Below are 20,687 nucleotides of genomic sequence, written 5' to 3' on the forward strand. Positions count from 1 at the left end.
AGCCCACTCAACAGTATCATTTTCTGTCATGTAGTCCAGTCCAATCCCTGTGTAAAGGGTTGGCCTCAAGAATGGTTCATGTCTCGGGCTAACAGAAGGTCTGGGGACCATGACCTCTGGGGTCGTTCTGGTCTCAGACCATGAAGTCCGGTCTTTTTACTAGAATTTGGGGTCTGCATCCCACTGCTCTCCTGCTCCTTTAGGGATTCTCTGTTGTGCTTCCTGTCATGGCAGTCATCGGCTGTAGCTGGGCACCATCTAGTTTTTCTGTTGACACATATTTTTGTAGGACACAATTTAATCCATGACAGCCCTGATGGTGCTGTCTCCCTGAGAGGCACAGGAACAGAGGGTCTACCGTCCTTCATGTCTGTAGCACCCAAACTTCTGCAGAGCGGGTGCTAGAAGGGCACCACCGCCTCCCGTGCTGCAGCTGGGAGACACACAGGAAGCTTGCAGCCCCTCATTTCTCTGCTTTGGGAGCCGAGGATGCGCCCATCTAAGGCAGATGCTGTTTTGGAAACGCAAGCATGATGCCATCTTTCTTTCCCTCCTACCTGGCAGTAAGCACATGAGGGCGTCACCCTGTACCTGTTGTTCCCTGGAGCGAACGAAATGGCCAGGAAGTGCTTCCCAGGTCACTGAAGGTTTTCCTAAGCCCCCCAGACTGTTCACCTGCCCGGAGTGCAACTTCCCAGCCTTAGCATTGCTGTGCTCCTCATCCTGTCTTGGGGGACCTGACACGTTCTCATTTGGGGATTTGGGAAGGGGTCAGCAGTGGGGGCTACGAGGGCACAAGGGGCTCCAGCCTGGAATGAATGTTGTGAAGGAGGCTAAGTGACCACTTGGCCAAAGCCGTACCCCGGCCCCGCCACCCCATGTGGTGAACATTAAAGCAAAGGCAGATTCCCACTCAAGGCATCACGACTCGACATGTGGACAGAGGGAGGGTGACAGCCTCGGCTCCACCAGGGAGTGTGGGAGCAACCAGAATCTCAGGTCCAGCCCCCCCGCCCAGTCAGAATTCTAGCAAGATCCCAGGTACCTCATCCACGCATTGAAGATGGAGACCCACTGTCCTGAGGAACACAGGAGCAGCAGCAACACAAAGAAGGTATGTACTTCCCAAGCCACGAAGCAGCACAGCTACCTGCCCAACAGAGAGGCTCCTCCTCTTTCCAGCACAAACTCCTATAGAGTGGGCTCCTGGAAGGCTGTATCACAGACCTAGGCCCTGCAATCTAAAATGCTGGGGAAGGAACCCGGTGCTGAGACAAGGCCTGCCCATTTGAATGGAATCTAGAAGCGGCAGGAAGCCTGGTGGCACAATGGTGGGCTGCTAACTGAAAGATTGGTGGTTTGAACCCACCAGGGGCACCTCGGGAGAAAATACCTGGCAATCTGCTCCCATAAAGATTACTGTCCCTATGGGGCAGTTCTACTGTCACATGGAGTTGCTATGAATCAGAATTGACTTGACAGCATACGACAACAGAAGCAGCAGGTTCGCCTTAGGAGGGGACTCCTCTACCCTGTTCTGGAAGGCAGGGGCCTTGGCTCAGGGCCCACCCGTCTCTCACGTCGCTTGCTGCTCCCTGCCAACACGAGGACCCCTTTTCCTTGCCCAGCAAACCAAAGCCCGGGAAGCCCAGAGAATCAGGAATGGTGAGAACGGGCTGCCCAGGAAGCCCAGAGGCGGGTCCTGTGCTCCGGCCCCACCGAGATCCAGCTGACACCAACTCTGGCTGCTCACAAGTCAGCTTCAAACTGCTCTGCACAGTTCTGTCTGCCTATTAATCCCTTCCCCTACCTCTTTCTGTCTTCTGGCTTTGGGAGCAAACGGTGATGCTGTTGTCTAGACTCCAAGACTCTTGGCATGCTTCCCCCTCTCCGTCCACCAATAAATGTATCCACCCCACCCCCACCCCATAAGGGAGCCCCTGAAACAACTGTCTGTTCTCAGTACCTCAGACCTGGGCAGGACCTGAGGAGTCAAGACAGGAAGATGGCAGCTGGAAGCGCGGGCCACCCCACCTGCTCTGGCAGGAGAAACGGGGAGCCCTTGCTACAGTACCCCAAGAACACGTCTGTCTCCACTACACCTTGTAGGCCACTCTGGACAGCCCCTGAAGGACCTGCAGGCTGCAGGTTCTCAGTCTAGTTAGGAACACTCCCTGCACATCACTCCCTCCCTTTGAGAGTCCTTTGGTCTAAGTGTCATTGATAGAGCTGCATCTATTTGTAAAATCAGTTCATAAATGCTTGCCTTTTGCTGGGCCAGAGCCATGGGGACGCAGGACTAGAGAACACAAAGCCCAATGTGATCACTTAGCCCTCTCTTAGAGTGGAAGGTAGGTTAGCGTCGTCTACACCAGGAGCCTGGGAGCTCTGCACAGCAGTGCCAACGGACTCTGATGCCCAAGTTCACCAGTGGGCACCAACACAGGCAACGTCTACTACAAGGAGAGCAGTTACCACTTACTATCTACGCACTGAGGGGAGAGGGTCTGCTAATGGTCCAACTCCAGCTACTGAATCTTAGGCTACCTACAATTTATTTTAATTCTCCCACAGCCCTAAGGTGCCCCCAAAGTGGGTTCAAGGCACACATGTGGAGTAAGGAGGGGAGATGGGGTACAGGACAGTCTTCAAGGGCAGAAGGAAGCTCAGAGCCCCTCTGGGTGCCCACGGCCCAGCTCCGCACTGCTCTGCCGCCCGCCGCTGTACGAACCCAGCATGTTACTTAACTTGGTTTCCCTCCCTTATCAACAGGGTGGAGGAGTTAGTCCATTTATTTTCAAGAGCATTTGTTACATATTTTTCCACCTGTTCACTTTTTAGGAGCCTTAGTGGCACAGTGGTTAAGCACTCAGCTGCTAACTGAAAGGTTGGTGGTTCAAACCCACCAGTTATGCTGGGGAAGAAAGATGGAGCAATCTGCTTCTATAAAGATTACAGCCTTGGAAACCCAATGGGGCAGTTCTACTCTGTTCTATACAGTTGCTGTGAGTCGGAATCAGCTTGATGGCAATGGGTTTGGTTTTTTAGACTGGTTTTCACTTTTCTGTTCAGATGAAGGCACTCACTCAAGATGAAGGCAAGGGCTTTGCTGGGGCCCAGGGTTCCTGGCTACTGTGGCACTCTCAGCATCCATTTCTCAACCCCTCCCAGCTCCAGGCCTGACGGCTCACCCCAGAATCACTTCCTAATTCCCTTAAAAATAATGGTAACACTTTCCTAGTTGTTTCACAGCTGTTGGCTCCCTTTGAATTTTTCAGTTTAGCAAACTAACAAAGCGATACGGAGTCAACAAACTCCTAGTCAGTCATCTGTAGAGATGGGAGCCCAGCACATGTATAACTGAGACGCCCACAAAGCATTCTCATCTCCTCCTGGAAGTTCCTTCAGTAGCTTCACTTTGTTAGTCTGGGGCTACATTCACTCAAAAGTTCTAACCTCTTTAAAATCTCACCCTGCACCCATGTTTCCCTACTCTCGACTTTCTAGTTCTTCAGTATGTACAATAAGATTACGCACGAGCACTACATGTGAAATTAGCATATAGCATCTCAATGAGGGACAGTAGGTCCTTATGATCCAGGATGGACTGATTTATCCTCCTTCCTGCGTGCCCCTGCCGTCTATGCAGCTCTGGAGAGCAGGGCTGTGGTGGCTCCTTCCCAGCACGACTTTCTCCAGTGGAACATCCTAGCTGCAGCACTCAATCATCCCCTTAATAAAAGGTGATTTTTTTTTTTTTTTTTTTTTTTACAGTAGCGTGTCTTCCCATGATGTGCTAAAAGCACGTCTTGGCTCAAATGAAATCTTTGGTTCCATTTTGCTGCAATCCAAAGAAGTTACACATCTTTAACCTGAGATCTCAGGAGAGGCATAAGCCTCATGTGATCCAGAGAGGCTTCATTCTATGTAATAAGCTACGTTTTCTAAAACATAATTGAACACATCCACTGGGTGGTCAGGTGTGCATCCTCAATCTTAGAGCGACTGACCACTGAGCTTATCCTAAGGGGCATTGGTCAATGGGAACCATCTTTGAACCCAAGCAGTTTTACCAGATTTTATTATAAACACCAGCACATTTCAAGTTTTCTCTTTTTGATCACAAATGCAGGATTTTTTTTTTCTTCTTTTAAGTACACAACAGGAGACAGAGTTGCGGCTTTCCAGCTTTCTTACAGAGCTGCCCTTTCGCCCCTCTGCAGGCCACACTCTCAGCCCCATCCTCTGGTCTTAACTGCTCAGGACAGTGGCCTGGGATGCAGACTCCAAAGAGGAGGTTGGTGTACAAAGTTTTGAAATCTAGAAAAAACCTGAGAAAAGCTCTCCACTTACATACCCGGGAGAGTGCCCCCTTGGGGCCACTGGAGCTGCCCTGCCAGTGCCCTGATGCCCACCAAGGCTCACTCCCTTCTGGTTTTAACACTGGCCTCAAGACTACTCTGTGGGTGGAAAAGGTGGTCCTGGACACAAATATTCGAGGGCGAGGCCAGCTGACAAGGACAGTTGACCTGGGTGGGGGAGGAGGGTGAGGGAGATGGTCTTAGTCTCACCGGACACAAATCTGGTTAAATTAATCATTAAAACATGAGATAGGAAACCCTGTGCTAAATTGTATACCCTTCCAATTTCTGAAATTCCTCAAATTCAGATTCTAAAACCAAGTATTTTGAAAATATCTCTGTGAACATAACGGCCAAAAGGGAGGCTATTTGAGCCATGATTTTAAAACATAAGCCAGAAAACCCCATGATCTAGACTAGGGATGAGACTGGCCAAGACTAACAACTTCCACTCTCCTGTCCACAGCCCTCCTGAGGTGATTTTTACAGCATCTACGACCTCCCATGCCACCCACCAAGGATGCCTGGACCCTGAGGGGTGTGCTGGGGTGGCTAGTGGCTGAGCCTGTCCCTCAGAGGCAGGGCCTTTGTTAGCCCCATCAGGGCCACTGCACCCTCCCACTGTGCCCTCCAGGGCAGTGCCTGGCCAGCATTTCCTAAGGAGGGTGGAGGTGAGCAGCTGGGGCTGTATTCCTTCGTGGTGACTTCTCCCCCACTAAGCCCCCAATCCAAGAAGCCAGAAGCCCACCTGCAGTCCCTGCCGCACCCCTGGCATCAATTCTGGGGTGTGTGTACAGGAAGGGGGAGCTGCTACCTGAAAATGCTGCAGGAAGCTTTCCCTCTCTGGCTTTTCCCAGGGCAGCTGGCTAAGACAGGGAGGAAGATGGAAGAGGACAGGAAGCAAAAACGCAGTGTCAGACCAAGCTGCCACTTAATCTTGTGGATGAGTCACCAGCGAGCCTCAAATGTGGGGGGCGTTCGGCCCTGGACGGGTTCCCCAGCTGCCACCCAGGCCTTGCCTCTGCAATCACTGCCCTGGGCCTTCCATCTACGAGTGAACAACCAGAACCATGTCTTACAAAGAACAGACTCCAAAAAATATACATAAATAAAAGCCTTAAACATTCTTACATGGATCTTAAAGAACAGAATACATGTTAAAAACTTCAGTAATTTATATCAATTTTAAGCAGTACTTTATATACAAGGGGGAAAAACACATGCATAGTCCAAATACAATGTTGAAAACAGCATTTTCATAACAAAAACCCCAAACACTAAGTGTTAATACCATGTACATGAATTCAAGAAGGACCACCCTTTTTGTCTGTTGCACACAGTTTATTTAACAATATGATATAAGAAACGAGTTGGTATGTTACCATTCTATACAGTGATTGAATCTTCTTGAATTTTCTTATTTATAGTAATTATAGCACTTGCATGATTTACACTAGAATTGCTTTCCTCATTTCAAGTTTCACACAGAAGAAAAAAAAGAATGCTTCTTCCCTAGTAACATTAGCATGGTCTAAGAGAGTGATCGTCCCTATTTTTTATCTAAAACCAGTTTTATCAGAGAAACAAAGCAACAATTTCTACATCTGCAAGACAAGAGTTTGGCTTCGGCCAGCATGTATAGATAGATGTGTGGGTTGGTGTGTGTGCACACAGGAGTCAGTTCCTATCGTCCAGGGTAATACTTGGAGAACGCCCACAGAGTTCACTATAGAAAAAAATCATCCCGCAACGTCAGAAAGTTATCGGGATACATTATAAGCTTGCATTATTTCAGGAATCAGTTTCTGAATATTATTTTTTCTTCTCACTTTTAAACATAAATGCTTAAAGTCTTCAAAATACAAATAAAAAATATGAATATAATGAAATTGTTTTTTTCCCATTTAAAAAAGGCATGAGTCACCAGCAATGACGACAAAAGAATCCAAACAAAACCCCCCTCCCCCAAAAACATAACAAAAAAACAAAAGCAAAAACAAAAAACAGAGAGAGACCAGATATTTAAATCAACTGGTTTTTAACAAAAAAATATATTCTTTGTATTGTTTCTTTAAACAGCAATCCGCCCTTCCACGGCTTGGAAGTAGCAGTTCCATCTAGGAAGAAAAGAACCTAGATGCCTGGGTTTTCAGTACAAAAGGTCCAAGAACACGAAAGGGAACAAAGCGATGCTCTCACGATGCTACAAACCCTCCACAAACTTTTCCAGTGTGTCCCCCGTGGTGTCCCCAACCAGGGACAGCTCACTGGACAGCGCATTCCTGGTGGGGGTGTTCAGCTGTGGAAGCATTGCACTTTGTTCGGGGTTCCCCAGGTGTCCCTGATCTATGGAGCTGGCCATGGTGACGGCGAGTCCGGGGTGGGGGGAGCCAGTCTGGGGGGAGACATGGTGAGGCGAAGGCTGGGGCTGTATCCGTGGTGACGGGCTGGAATGTGGTGGCTGGGACTGGGGCCGCGGAGACTGGACAGGGGCCGGAGAACGCACCTGGTTACTGAGGGACGTGGCCATCTGCTGGCCAGGGAGGTGAGAAGCCTGTGGCTGTCCTGAGAGCATGTGCTGCTGGGGACTCATGGGGTTCGGCTGGCCTGGGGACCCAAGCTGCTGCTTCATCTGCTGCTGCTGCAGAATCCGCTGCTGCAGGGCCTGCTGGATGTTGGGGGTGCTGTCTGCGCCCAGCCCCGGCTGTCCCAGCTGCCCCATCTGAGCTGCCATCTGGCCCATGGAGCTGCCCTGGATGGGGAGGTGCTGTGGCATTCGCTGTGGCTGCAGGGCTGGGGGGTAGCCTCCAGATCCCTGCGGCTGCTGGAACTGGCCATGCCCGGCCATGCCCGCACTCCCCTGCTGCTGCTGCTGCTGCTGCTGTTGCTGCTGCTGCTGCTGCTGTTGCTGCTGCTGCTGCTGCTGCTGCTGCTGTTGCTGCTGCTGCTGCTGCTGCTGCTGCTGCTGCTGCTGCTGAAGCAGCTGCCTCCTCAGCATCTCCCTGTACTGCGGATTCATGCTCGTCATGTTGGGGTTGTGCCCTGGGTTCATGACGTTCAGCGCCTGGCCCTGGGGGTTCAGGCTTCCCATGGCTTGCTGCGGTGGCGGCACACCGGGCCGCGGCACGCTGGCCTGCATGGCATTCAGGTTCTGCAGGCTGGTCTGAGAGTGCATGCTGGGCTGGGACTGCAGGCCAGGCTGGGGCTGCAGGCCAGGCTGGTTGGCCACATACTTGGCCGTGCGCTGCTTGATGAAGGCGGCCATGAGCTGCGGGTTGGACTTGAGGATGTTCAGCACCTGTTGCTGCTGCTGAGGAGAGCTGGGCGACTTCAGGGTTCGCAGCAGGTCTTGCAGGGCACTGGGTGAGATGCTCCGGGGCGGCTGCACGCTAGGCATGCGTGGCCCAGCCACAGCCGGCTGTGTTGGCATGGACATCACCGGCCTTGGCATGCCTGGCATCTGCTGCTGTGGAGGCATGGGCCCCTGCTGCCACTGGCCCGGTGGGATGTTGGATAGGACAGGCCCGCTGACCTGGCTGGGGCGTGACACATTCAAGCCCACGGGGGCCATCTGGCTCACTGGGGTCACCATGCCCGTGCGCCCTGGGGGCATGCTGTTGTTGATGTTGACGCGGTATAGGTGCTGCTGCTGCTGGGCCTCGCGCTCGATCTGCCGAGCAGCCTCCACTGCCGCTGGTGGGGGCTGGGCAGGTGGCGCGGGGGCCGGCACCTGGGTGGTGGGCTTCCCCGTGGACACCGTCGTAGGGGGCTGAGTCCGGGCCACACTAGGGAAGCCAGCTGGTGACATGTTCACAGGAGAGGGCTGAGGCTGAACTGGGGGCTGTGGTGTCTGGGGCGTGCTGGGCTGCTGAGTAGGGGTGCTGGGCGGTGCTGAGGTAGGAGAAGGCAGGCTCTGCTGAGGCACGTTGCGGGTGTTCATGGTGGCCATTCGCCGGCGCATGAGCTGGGCCTGCTGCAGGCGGTGCTGGATCTGCTGCTGGCGGAGCTTGTGTTTGATGTTGAGGCAGAAGGGCACAGGGCATTTGTTCTCTTGGCAGTGTTTGGCATGATAGCAGCAGAGGGCGATGAGCTGCTTGCAGACGGGGCAGCCACCATTGGTTTTGCGCTTACAGCCCTTGGTGTGCTGCACCACCCGCTTCATCTTCTGGCAGGATGGCAGCGAGCAGTTGGCATTTCGGCACTGGCAGGCATGCACCAGCGACTGGATGCAGCGCTGGATGCTCAGGCGCCGAGACTCCTGCGGGCTCTTAGACTGTGGCTCGCCCTGGCTGCTGCCCTCGTCGTCCAGGCCCAGCCCCCACTTGACCATCTTGTGGCTGTGGCTCTTGGTGTTGTAGCAGTTGATGCATAGGTCATAGTCCTTCAAATAAGAGGAGGAAACAGATCAGTATTAGCACAAGGCTTGCATGGGTGGCAGCATGGCCCCCGATACCCTGCCCCCAAGAATGGGGGTCCATCTGCACTCTGGAGGGGGTAACAGATGGCAAAGCATGCCCACCCCCAGTGCCTATACTTCCGGGACCTTCTCTGGAGCTCACAAGAGTCCAAGGACCACCTCCTCTATCTGCTTGCCCGTATCCCCCAGTCCGGGTGGCATGCTGGGCCCTGGCCATGCTCGCTGCCCAATCCACTACTTCACAACGGTCAAGCAGGAGGAAGCAGACACGGTGAGCAGGGAGACCAGTGTCTGCCTAAGCTCCCTGGGCTGTGAGAGAGACCGGTCTCCATGTGCCCCATCCTCGCTGTCCCTCCTCCCTCTGTAGAGACGTCATCTGCATCTACCTCGTCCTGCTCCAACAGGATCCAGAGGCTGGACCACTGAAGGACCTACACCACGAAAGCGCCCTCCAAAGCACTGCCCACAAGTGCTCACACATTGCACCTCGGGGGCTCTCCTCGCCCTCTCTCCAGGCTGCTGCTGGGTGCCCTTGTCATGCCTGCACCACAGGGTAGCAGACAGCAGCCCCCTAAGCCTATCACCAGCAGCAGTCTCCAAAAAGGAGCCCTAGAGTGAGATGCAGTCCCCAGGAGGAAGGCGTGGGCTAGCCACAGGGGCCAAAGTGGTCCTTCCCAATGTGGAGCCCCGTTTCTGAAAACCGCTCGTATGTAGGAAATGTGAAAACAAAGTCCTGCACCAAAAGAACCAGAGGCCCATGGCCAGGCCCTTCCTGGAAGGGTTTGAGGATTCTAGCATGGAAACAAGACAGACGCAAAAGAAGGCTGCAGGGAGCTGGAAACAGAGAAGAGGGTGTCGTGAGGTGGAAAGGGGAGAGAAGGGCTGGAGGTGCGAGGTGCCCTCCCTCAGCTGAGGCAGAGATCCTATCTGATCTCTGACTACAGTCACCCTGAAGACCACCACTGGAGAGAAGATCTGGACAAGAAGAAGGAAGTGAGGAATGGAAGGGCATGTGTCCGTCCCGTCGGTGGAGTGGGAGGTGGGAGGGCTTGCCAACAGCCCAGGACCCCACACAGGCCTAGGGCCTCTGCACAGGTGACAGTGCGGCAGGACTGGGAGGGCCAGCGGGGACACTGAGAAGCTGCTTGAGACCCCTGACCAAGGTCACCCAGCTGACAGCAAGGCAAGGGCACTCCCAACCCCTCAGCAAGCCTAGACCTGAGGCATCAAGAAGGGGTCAGCAGGCCGATGCCCACAGGACACAACACCTGCCACAGAACCTCCCTCCATACTTGCTCTAACACTCTGGGAAGGCAGCATGAACATGGGCCCTGGAGAGCCTCGGTGCACCTGTTCTGTATCCTGGCACCCCCTCCGACCACACGTAGCTCTGTCTGGTAACTACCAGACTCCTCCTGGAGGTGAGAGCCCACTCCCCGTACCGGTGTGTCTTTGCCGCCGAGCAGAACCCAGTAGATGATGAGCTGAGCTGGCTTCTGTTTGTGATTTCAGAACACAATCCTATAACCTCTACCCTAAAGGGCTGGGGTGGAGATGAGCGCTTCTCCTTTGGCCACGTGGCACCCACCTCACACACGGTGCAGTGCCAGCGCGTCTCTACATGGTGCTTGCACTCGTTGCAGGTGTAGACAAAGCGGTCCTGGCCCTGGGTGTGTAGCTCCACCAGCATGCAGAGTGTCGCCCAGCGGGAGCGGCGCAGAGATGAGAATTCCCAGTGCTTGTCCCTGGCCAGTGTGAGGAAGGCATCGCGCCCATCCATGAGGTCGCAGCTAAGCAGGGCGTCGGGGTCCACGATGGGGGGCAGGGTGTTGATTACTGGCCCCGCATGGAGATGGATCACAAAGAAGACCTGCAGGCAGAGTGTGGCCAGAAGAAAGGCGTCACCCGACAGAGGGTGGCTCTGTGCAGCAGGCAGGCAGAAGGCGGGGCCCAGGTCACACCCTGCACCTGCGTCTCCAGCCTGGGCAGTGAGGACGCTAGTCAGCCAGATTCCTGCAGGACCACATGCTCCCTGGGCTGAGCAGGGCTGTCACAGCTCCGAGTTCCGGGGCTTTCACAATACTAGGATGGTGGCCACCAAGCCGGGGCAGGTGGTGGTGGTGCCAGGCTGGGAGGTACCAAGCCCGGGGAGGGAAGGGGGGCGGTGGTAATAAGACAGGGGAGCACCAGGCTGAGTGGTAGGGTACCAGAACCGGTGGGTGGGGCCTCGATGGGGGGTAACAGGCTTGGGGCAGAGGCACTGCTTCTCAGCAACTTCTCTTCCTTTACTGAGGGGCCCAGGCTGGATAAGCTCTGGCCCGTGGATCCCGAGCCTGTGCTGAGGGCCCAGTGCTCCCCTACCCCCTGAGGTAGCCCCATACCGTACCTCTTTGTGCTTCTCCATGGTGGCATACAGCTTTTGCGATAGATCGTTGGAGACATTAGGCATACTAGGCTTCTTCTTGTTGGCTCGGCTGATGCTGCTCTTGTTCTTATTGGTTTTCTTGTTGTTCTTTTTCTTGGCATTCTTGCTGTCTCCCTGGCTGCCCTGCAGTAACATGGAGCTGTCAGGTGCGTCTGGCCTCCCCCACACCAGCCCAGCACACTGAGGTGCCCAGCGCCCAGGCAGTGGGGGCTCCAGAAGGCAGCATCAGTCAACCCTGGTTGACTCCACCTAAGGAGACACTGAGGAAGAGGCAGGAGGAGAAGCAGGCTACACCTGACCGGGATCGGGTGTGCAGAGGGAGGCACAGGCCCTCTAGGTTGCCTGCCCCGCCTCAGCTCCACACAGCAGGCCTTCCAGGGACAGTGACAGCCAGACCTGACATGCACATGAGTGGACATTGGTGTCCCTGCATCATGGTCCTCTCCATGACGCTCGTACCCTGACTCTGTCTGCATGCTTCCACGAGAGGGTTCCAAACACCCATGAACGTGGGCTTTGGTGGGAGACAGGGAGAGTGCCAGCAGGAGGGGCAGATATATGGGTTTGAGTGGGGATACCACAAGGGCCCTGCCCAGGCCCAGATCTCACCCTAGAGGGCTAAGGGCAGGACCAGGCAGGGCAACCCCAGACCCACGGCCCCTACCGGGCTGGCCCAACCTGGAGCCCACTCTCATAGAGTTCACTCCCCAGCTCCAACGCCCCGCCTGGGAAGGACTGCGGCTGTCCCTCATTTAGCACCAGCTGTGGTCTGGAAAGCACTGCTGCCAACAAGATGGAACAGGAGGGGGCGTGAGTCCAGGACACACATGGTCAACAAGAGGGAGCAGGAGGGGGTGTGAGTTGTGACACATGTAGGCAGCATGGCCGAGGGTGCCTCTGGAAAGCAGTTGCCACAGCCCAATGCCTGGAACCCAGTGCCTCAACACCACCAACGCCACCAAGAAAGGACGGTCTCCTCCTCGTAGCACAGCCACCGCCCTGTGCACAGGCTGCCGCCCCAGCCCCAGCTCAGCGTACTCACACCTTCTGACTCCTTACGCTGGAAACTTTTGTTTTAAAAAGGAAATTTCAAAACAACTGCAAAAGACAGCAGTGATAGTCATGCTGACGGTCTGAGCTTTTGAGGAGGCCCTTTACCTCAGGGTCTTACTCCCCAAGCCCTGCCCCTGTCTGGTCATGAGAAGATACCAGGCAAACTCCAAATGAGGAACATTCTACAAAATACCTGTCCAGTCCTCCTCAACACAGTCACGGTCACCAAAAACAAGGAAAATCTAAGAAACTGACACAGCCAGTAAGAATGAGAGTCACGTGGGTCCTGGTGGGGCGTTAGAGGAGCTGAGGAGACCTGGGTAAAGTAGGGCTTTAGGTGGTGCACACCCACCACACGGACTGACACCAGACGCTAACGGACACTGGCCGCAGGCTGTGTGGAACTCTCCAGACTACTTCTCAACTTTTCTCTGAACCTTTTGAAAGCTGTTCTAAAAACAAGGCCTATTTAAAGAATTATGGAAAAAAGACATTTATTTTAAAAATTTAAGAGAGCAGCCCCCAGTGCCAAGGGGGCTATGGACACCGGGGCCATCCTCACAGACTGTCGCAGTCTCAAATGCTGACGGAGGCCAGCCCAGACCCGTAGCTTTAAATGCTGTTCACTTACTGATGACCCCAACAATGTCCCCAAGAGCCAACATTAACACATCCAGCACCCAGTCTGGACATATTCCCCGTGCCCTTCCCTCCTGCTACTCCCCAGCTCCCCCATCTCAGGGGCAGCGGCTCAGGCGCCAAGCGCAGGAGGCACCCCCTCATCCATGCCCCTCCCCTCACGGGATGCCGAGGCCCGCCTCAAGTGCTGGGGGTGCTACTTTCCACATATATCATGTCATTCCTGCAGTGTCACTGCTACAACCGTCGTGCAACCCTGAAGGATCTCTTACCTGGGCAGTTCCAAGAACCGCTGGGGGGCTCCTGCTTCCACTCCTGCCCACCCTGCACCCACCTCCACCTGGCCTCTTGCTTACAGCACCCCCTGCACTGCCTGGCTTCATGACCCTAAACACACACAGGCGCTCCCGACACAGGCACTTCCATCCCCACCCCGCTCCCCCGACCTGGAGGGCCTCCTCCTAGACCTCCACAGCTTGGGCGCTTCTGGTCAGCCACCTCTGCCTCTCCTCCCCTTCCCTGGCAGTCTCCCCAATACTTCCCCCGACACCTTCACCCTGCACTTTGTTCTCTTCTCAGCCCCCACACCACCTGAAGTTATATGATGGTCCATTTGTTTCTGCTTCACCCTCAACAAAAAAACCAAACCCACTGCCGCTGAGTCAATTCTGACTCACAGTGACCCTACAGACAGAACAGAACTGCCCCACAGGATTTCTAAGGCTGTACACATTTAGGGAAGAATCCTTCCACTTTCTTCTCCTGTAGAGTGGCTGGTGGGTTTGAACCATTGACCTTTCAGTTAGAGCTGAGCACTTGAACAGCTGCGTCCTCACTGTCCTGGTGACCCTGGCACCCTCAGGCCAAGCAGAAGGCAGACAGGGGTGTTTACTTCGAGAGTCTTCCTCTGGCCAGGCAGAAGGCAGACTGAGGGGGGCTTACCTCGGGGGTTTCGCTTGCGGCTGTGCTTTCTTCCTTTTTCCGCTCTTCTTCTTCTTGTTCAAGCTCCTTAATGCTCTCTTCCAAGACATTGGGCCAGAAATCACCTTCAAAATAGGGCAGCTCCTTGGCACTTGTGAGCCTGTCCTCTGTCGCTTGTTTGAAAATGTCCTAGAGAGGGAACAAAGCACAGTGTTGAGATGGTAGGGCCGGTGGAACATCCCAGAACACTGGCCTGGGCTGCCCATCGAGGTTACAACAGTCTGTGTCCATCAGGGATTCTGAGTCTCTGGGAAAACCACTAGGACTCGGGGATACCGGCGTGGGTACATTTCAATGGTACACGAACTACAGAAATGAGCTGACTTAACAGGCACACTGTATCAATGTTTTCAGGTTACCAAGTAGAAATCTTGATATGGCGCAAGGTAAGATGTGTCTACATTTTTATTTCTTGCCTTCGAATCTCTTGTAATTATAATTCTACAATAATTAAAAGACACTTGCGTGCTAGAGGATAGCATACAAATGTACCTGGATCACGGAGGCCTGGCCACCCAGCATGTGGGCCCTGGTACCTTGTAGTCGTGAATGATCCGCTCTGCAAATGCCTTGTCCAGCATCTTTTTGTACCACTCCTGCAGTCGTTTTGGCTTCGGGATTTTCTGATCAGGGGGGTGGCAATGGAAGATGTAGTCATCTCCTTCGCTTGGGGGACAGGCCCAGATATGGCCCGTCACATACCTGCAGGACACACACAGTTTAAGGGGATGTCTTAGCAACACCAGGGCCTGCCCGCATGGAGTGACAACCAGGTAAAAGTTGACGGGGACCAAAGCAGGACAGAAATAACGATAAACAAAAAAATAAAACAGAGAAATGACCCTAATGCCTGTGGCAAAATGTGGTGACAGTCTCAGGTCTCAAACAGTGTGCTGGGGGTGGGGCAGGGAGGGCTGAGCACTGAGAGCGCACACATGCAAGCCCCAGACATTGCCCCACCGCACGAGCCCTTCAAGGGCGTGCATGCAGGCGTCAGATCAGCCAGGCCGGGGCTGAGGAGCCTGGGACACAGAGACCCATCCAGGTTTATCCATGCACTTTCTCTCGTGCACATAAAAGGCAGTTAAGCACTTCTCTCTAAGGGGTTAAGGCCAAGATGAATCTCATTCATTCTGTTCAAGACATGTCTACCAAATAATTCTAACTTTCTCAATTTGGGAAAGAAATGGGACAGATCTAGAACACATAAGCAATGTACTAGAGAAAGAAGTCAGACACAAGAGACTATGCATTGTAGGACTCCATTAAATGAATTGCCCCAAAAAGGCAAATTTAGAGAAAGTAGACTAGTGGTTGCCAGGTGCAGGTCGGGAATGGGACTGGGTGTCGATGGGCATGAGGGATCCTACTGGGGGATGAAAACATCCTGAAACTGCCTTAGGTGATGGCTGCATGAACTTTCGAAAATCACTGAATTGTATACCCAAAACAGATGAATTTCATGATATGTAAAATATGCCTTAAAAAAGGAAGGAGAGGGACAAGCAGGAAAAGAATTCATGAGAAGAAAGGAAAGGCAAGGAGATGGCTACTGTGCTGACCACGGATTCATGTCCCCCAGAGGAGCACCCTGAAAGGGGGGCTTTGGAAACTTGGGAATCGATCTAAGGAAGTTAACATAAATATACATTGAAAAATGCTCTCAGTATCTCACCAATACAAAAGGAGAACTAATACAAAGTTTTTAATAAGTTGTATGTGTAGAGTAAACTCACCCCAGTTTCTTCACATATTCGAGATATCCAATGAGGATTTCGTGGTACACGGCTGTTCGGAGGCAGCGGGGCCGGAAGAAGTGGATGCTATCCAGGTAAGATATGTACACTCGCCTGGGAGGATATGAAGGAGACTCGTTTAAAACTGAGAAAGCCCAACACAAGCACCCCAATAAAGCTCCAGAGATGGGTTTTGTTTTGATGGTATTTATGTGGGCACTAGACAGGACATGCTACACTCCCATCACCAACTGTAGCTGCCCATTGGTGAAGGAATTCAGCCTTCATCTCCGAGCAAAGAAGGGCAGGCACCACGGAAACATCAGGGCAGATGAAGAGCCACCTTCAGTGTTCCCACCTGGATTCTTGATGGAGAGGGACACACGTTTCACAGGTGGGTTAAAGAAGGCCTGGCTCATCGAGTGTCCCCACCCAGCTCCCTTGATGTCACCCTTCCCTGGGTTTACTTGTCCTAAATGAGACCTACACACTCGCCCAGCACGTCCCTGCTGGCTTGGTTAGTTCACTGTGTATTTTAATCCAGCACCAAGGTACCCAGTTTCCTTGACATGCTCCTGGCTGTGGTCTGTTACAACCTACCATGCTAAAACAGTGCCCACCCAGGAGATGGAAAATTACCTTGTGTTTGGAGGGGGGCAGTCAGAACCATACTCCTGGACATGCATTCCAAAAAAGCACACGTCCACACCGTCAATTTCCTCAAAAGCAAAGAGCGCTTTGGTTCGGTATGGGAAAGATTCGGACATTTCTCCGGAATCCACAAACCTGAAACAAAAGTGCTCCCGTGACGTTTACACGCATTATTGCTTGAAAGGTGTTGGCACAAACTACACCTGTCGCTCTAAACCTGGTCCATGCGGAGAGCTATAGGCTTGGCCCGCCCTCCCGACCATGGCTGCAGCTCCTCCCACTGGCACAAAGTCTCACAGCCATGACCCTGTTCTTTGTGACACTGCTTCGCTTTCCAAGAATGTTAACTGTCTTAAAGAGTTTGGAAATACTGCTTGGAAGGTTGAGGGAAGCACTGGCTACATGTGTACCACAGACAAGCCTTTGAATTACAGAATTAAACTTAAAAGCACAGCCAAAAAGGAGGGTGTTTTTCATCCTAGTTGGGGAATTCAAAACTTCACCCCACAAAGGGGGCACGTACCGCGACTTCATGCCTGGCTTGACCTCCACAGTCTTATCCGAGCTCGCCACCACTCTGACAAAAACCTCTCCAGCTTCGGGGTGATTCTGTCGCCGCAAAAACTTGTTCACACGGTCTTCCAAGTGGTTACCCAATCGTGTCGTCTGCAACCCTAGAAATAAGACCGACAAAGTAAGCAGGCCCAGGTATGGCTACTGAGATGGTCTGCTGGGACCTCAGAATCCATCTTATGTTCTTTCACTGTGGTCTGATATTTTAAAGCTCCAAACACAGACAGGCTCATCCGTCCTAGGATGCGAGCATCTTAGGAAGCTGCGCGAGCACAGGACTTAACCTGCTCTCCTTGAGAGTCAGGTGGTGCTCCCTTGGGAGGCAGACGGTGCAAGTGCACTCAGTGGTGAGGTCTCCCTCCCAACCAGCTCTTGGGACAGTACCTATGGAGTCTAAAAGCACAGAGAATATTCCAGAATAGCCTAGCTAAGCACATCACCCTATGGTTGTTTGCTATTTTGAGTGCTGTAAATTTTAGCGTTTTAAAAAAAACAATTCATCTGGAGGCAGGGCAGACACTGGATCAGTATTCGAATCTGGCCCCAAGCACCCCCATATGGATGTGTGTTAGTGAGAAGAGCTTGCCTTCCATGAACAACGCCTGGCTCCTGGGCTGGCTCCACCTCCTCCCTCACCCCTCCCAGCCTGCCCCAGGCTTAGGCTTGGCCACTGTGATGGGTTACAGGGCAAGCCACAGAGAGGTGGGAAGACACTAATGAAAGTGTAAAAACTTGCACAGAAAAGAAGACCAGAAGAAACAAGAGCAAAAGGCTAACGGATTATTTACAAATGATGACATTTTAAAGAGGTTTTCCTCTTTGTATTTATTGGTTTTTTATATTTTCTACACTAACGAGAAATTTAAAAATAAAGCTATTTGGGATTTTAGAATCTTCCTAATACCAGGTCTAGGACCTCTTTCTTGTCAGCATACCAAGTTCCGCCATACCCTTAAACTCTAGTTCTCTACAGAATGCATGGCCCATCACTTCAGCCACTCGCTTTCACTTCCGCATCACTCCTCACCCCATTCATCAGCTTACCCACCAAAGGTCCAAATACCTGTTTCCACCTTTCCCTGGACACTGCAGTGGGGGTGGAGGCAGGGCCAGCCTTTGGGGCTCTTTGGCCATTCCCACACACCTGCACCTCCTACCCCTTCCAGCTGTGATTGCTGTTCTATTAAGGTCTACCTCTCCTGATGATTCTGTTTTGTGGTCACTGAAGCTCTGACCCAGAAAAGAGCTAACTTGCTGCCCTGCTTCAGTGATCTCAGTCAGGACGCAGCCTTGAAAGCACAGGTTCTTAAACGTGACTGTGCCCTCGAGGACACCTGCAGTGTCTGGAGACATTTCTAATTGTCGTGACTTGGGGAGGAGGTGCTGCTGGCATCTAGTGGGTAGCAGCCAGGAATGTTGCAGAAGGTAGTCAAGAACTGATTGTATCTGATCAAATAATCATGACGCTCAAAAATAATGCTGTCACTGTTTACAACAGTAAGAAAATGGAAGCAACCAAGGTGCCCATCAATGGATGAATGATAAATAAATTATGGTATAGTCACACAATGGAATACTACACATCGATAAAGAACAGTGAGGAATCTGTGAAACATTTCGTAACATGGAGGAACCTGGAAGGGATTATGCTGAATACAATTAGTCAGTTGCAAAAGGACAAATATTACATGAGACCACCCTTACAAGAACTCGAGAAGTAGTTTAAACAGAAAAGAAAATATTCTTTGATGGTTGCGAGAGTGGGGAAGGAGGGACGGAGGGAGGAAAAGGGGTATTTACTAATTACATAGTAGGCAAGAACTATTTTAGGTAAAGGGAAATACAACACACAATACAGAAGAGGTCAGCACAACTGGACTAAACCAAAAGCAGAGAAGTTTCCTGAATAAACTGAATGCTTCGAAGGCCAGCGTAGCAGGGGCAGGGGTTTGGTTGTCATGCTTTCAGGGGACATCTAGGTCAACTAATAAAATCTATTAAGAAAACATTCTGCATCCCACTTTGGAGAGTGGCATCTGGGGTCTTAAACGCTAGCAGGCAATTGGTCTCAACCCACCCAGAGCAAAGAAGAATGAAGAACACCAAAGACACAAGGTAACTATGAGTCCAAGAGACAGAAATGGCCACATAAACCAGAGACTACGTCAGCCTGAGACCGGAAGAACTAGATGCTGCCCAGCTACAACCGATGACTGCCCCGACAGAGAACACAACAGAGAATCCCTGCGGGAGCAGGAGGGCAGTGGGATGCAGACCTCAAATTCTCATAAAAAGACCAGACTTAATGGTCTGACTGAGACTAGGAGGACCCTGGAGGTCATGGTCCCCAGGCCTTCTGTTAGCCCAGGACAGGAACCACTCCCAAAGCCAACTCTTCAGACAGGGACTGGACTGGACTATGGGATAGAGAATGATACAGGTAAAGTGTGGGTTTCTTGGATCAAGTGGACACGTAAGACTATGTGGGCCCTTCCTGTCTGGAGGGGAGATGAGAGGGCAGAGGGGGCCAGAAGCTAGGTGAATGGACACAAAAATAGAGAGTGGAGAGAGAGCGTGTGCTGTCTTATTGGGGGAGAGCAACTAGGAGTATATAGCAGGGTGTGTATAAATTTTTGTATGAACCCATTAACCCACTGCCATTTTGTATGAAAGATCGACTTTATTTGTGAATTTTCACTTAAAGCACAATAAAAATTAAAAATATATACATATATATAATAATAATGCTCTTAAAAAAAAAATGCCTGAAACTACTGCCCTGAGGTAATCTTTAAAAAACCAAAAATATCCCCTAAAGTCTTTTTAAAATCAAATAGCTTAATTAGTAAAGAATGGCTGCCTTGAACATTGAGCTCTTTTAAAGAACTGTCTGTACGGGATCAAACTGACAACTCTAAAGGTTAGATATGAAGCTTAGGGGGCAGAAAAGAAGGTGAGAATGATTGTACAATTTTAAGAATGCAATCATTATCACTGAATTATACAGGCAGAAACTGTTGAATTGGTGTATCTTCTGCTGTATATATCCTCAACAAAAACAAAGATTAAAAAAAAAAAAATAATGCCTACAGCAGCAAGTTGCTCTTTTTACATATGTACAAACACCACCAGCTGCTCCTAACGTGTCCCTGGGACTGAGGGTGCTGATCATTGGAACCCATCAGTGTGGGTCTGTGCGTGTATATGTGTGTCTTATTTCTAGGCTCTCCTTGAGAAGGGTCTGCTGGCCAATTTTCTCTCTCAGAACTGACAAAATCTGCTGTACACCTAAACTTTCACCCAAAATGCTCATCATAAAGCTGACTTTCATATAAAGATCATACCAAATGATTCCATTTAAGGTTAAGGCAAGACAATGACAAAGGCCGGGAAAAGACCTCATGGACACAAGCCCTCGACGAGCTCCACAACCACGTGTGGAGAGGGACACAGGCCAGGAAATATACACCTCCCTGCACTTACAACCAAAGACAGGAACATGCAGGCACGTTTCTAAAACAGACAAAACGTCCCGCAAACTTACTCTTCGCGCTGAATTTGTTTTCTTTTCGAGTTCTACCAGTTTTCTTCAAGCAGTTGTCGCATACAAAGCTGCAAGAACAATAATGGGTGTGATTAGATGGTATGATACAGTGTATGTTGCCAAACCAATGAAATTCGCATTCAAATGCTTGTTGGCAGCTTAATTCACATCCTTATAAAAAAGGGAAGAGGCAGACTGCTTTAACTCTCTAATTCCTGGAGCAGGCAAATACCCAGACGTAAATTTAGGACCAGCTGCTATCCATCTTAATTGCTGAGTTCCTACTGACAACAATAAATGGGACGCA

General features: G+C 51.6%; 1 protein-coding gene across 3 annotated transcripts in view; it reads right to left on the reverse strand.

The window, feature by feature from the left end:
* Positions 1 to 4,065: 4,065 nt before the first annotated feature.
* The window catches only part of CREBBP (CREB binding protein), a 154,087-nt gene continuing 137,465 nt past the window's right edge, over positions 4,066 to 20,687 (reverse strand). For all 3 annotated transcript variants that reach the window (XM_049903809.1, XM_049903808.1, XM_049903810.1), the window contains 9 exons: positions 20,381 to 20,448; positions 16,787 to 16,937; positions 16,252 to 16,398; positions 15,613 to 15,726; positions 14,413 to 14,578; positions 13,838 to 14,005; positions 11,165 to 11,326; positions 10,367 to 10,648; positions 4,066 to 8,742 (listed from right to left, as the gene is read on the reverse strand). In XM_049903809.1, coding sequence (XP_049759766.1) covers positions 6,565 to 8,742; positions 10,367 to 10,648; positions 11,165 to 11,326; positions 13,838 to 14,005; positions 14,413 to 14,578; positions 15,613 to 15,726; positions 16,252 to 16,398; positions 16,787 to 16,937; positions 20,381 to 20,448 — 3,436 coding nt within the window. In that variant the 3' untranslated portion in view covers positions 4,066 to 6,564. The remainder of the gene's footprint in view (positions 8,743 to 10,366; positions 10,649 to 11,164; positions 11,327 to 13,837; positions 14,006 to 14,412; positions 14,579 to 15,612; positions 15,727 to 16,251; positions 16,399 to 16,786; positions 16,938 to 20,380; positions 20,449 to 20,687) is intronic.

This window comes from Elephas maximus, chromosome 12, assembly GCF_024166365.1.
Source record: "Elephas maximus indicus isolate mEleMax1 chromosome 12, mEleMax1 primary haplotype, whole genome shotgun sequence".
Lineage (NCBI taxonomy): Eukaryota > Metazoa > Chordata > Mammalia > Proboscidea > Elephantidae > Elephas > Elephas maximus.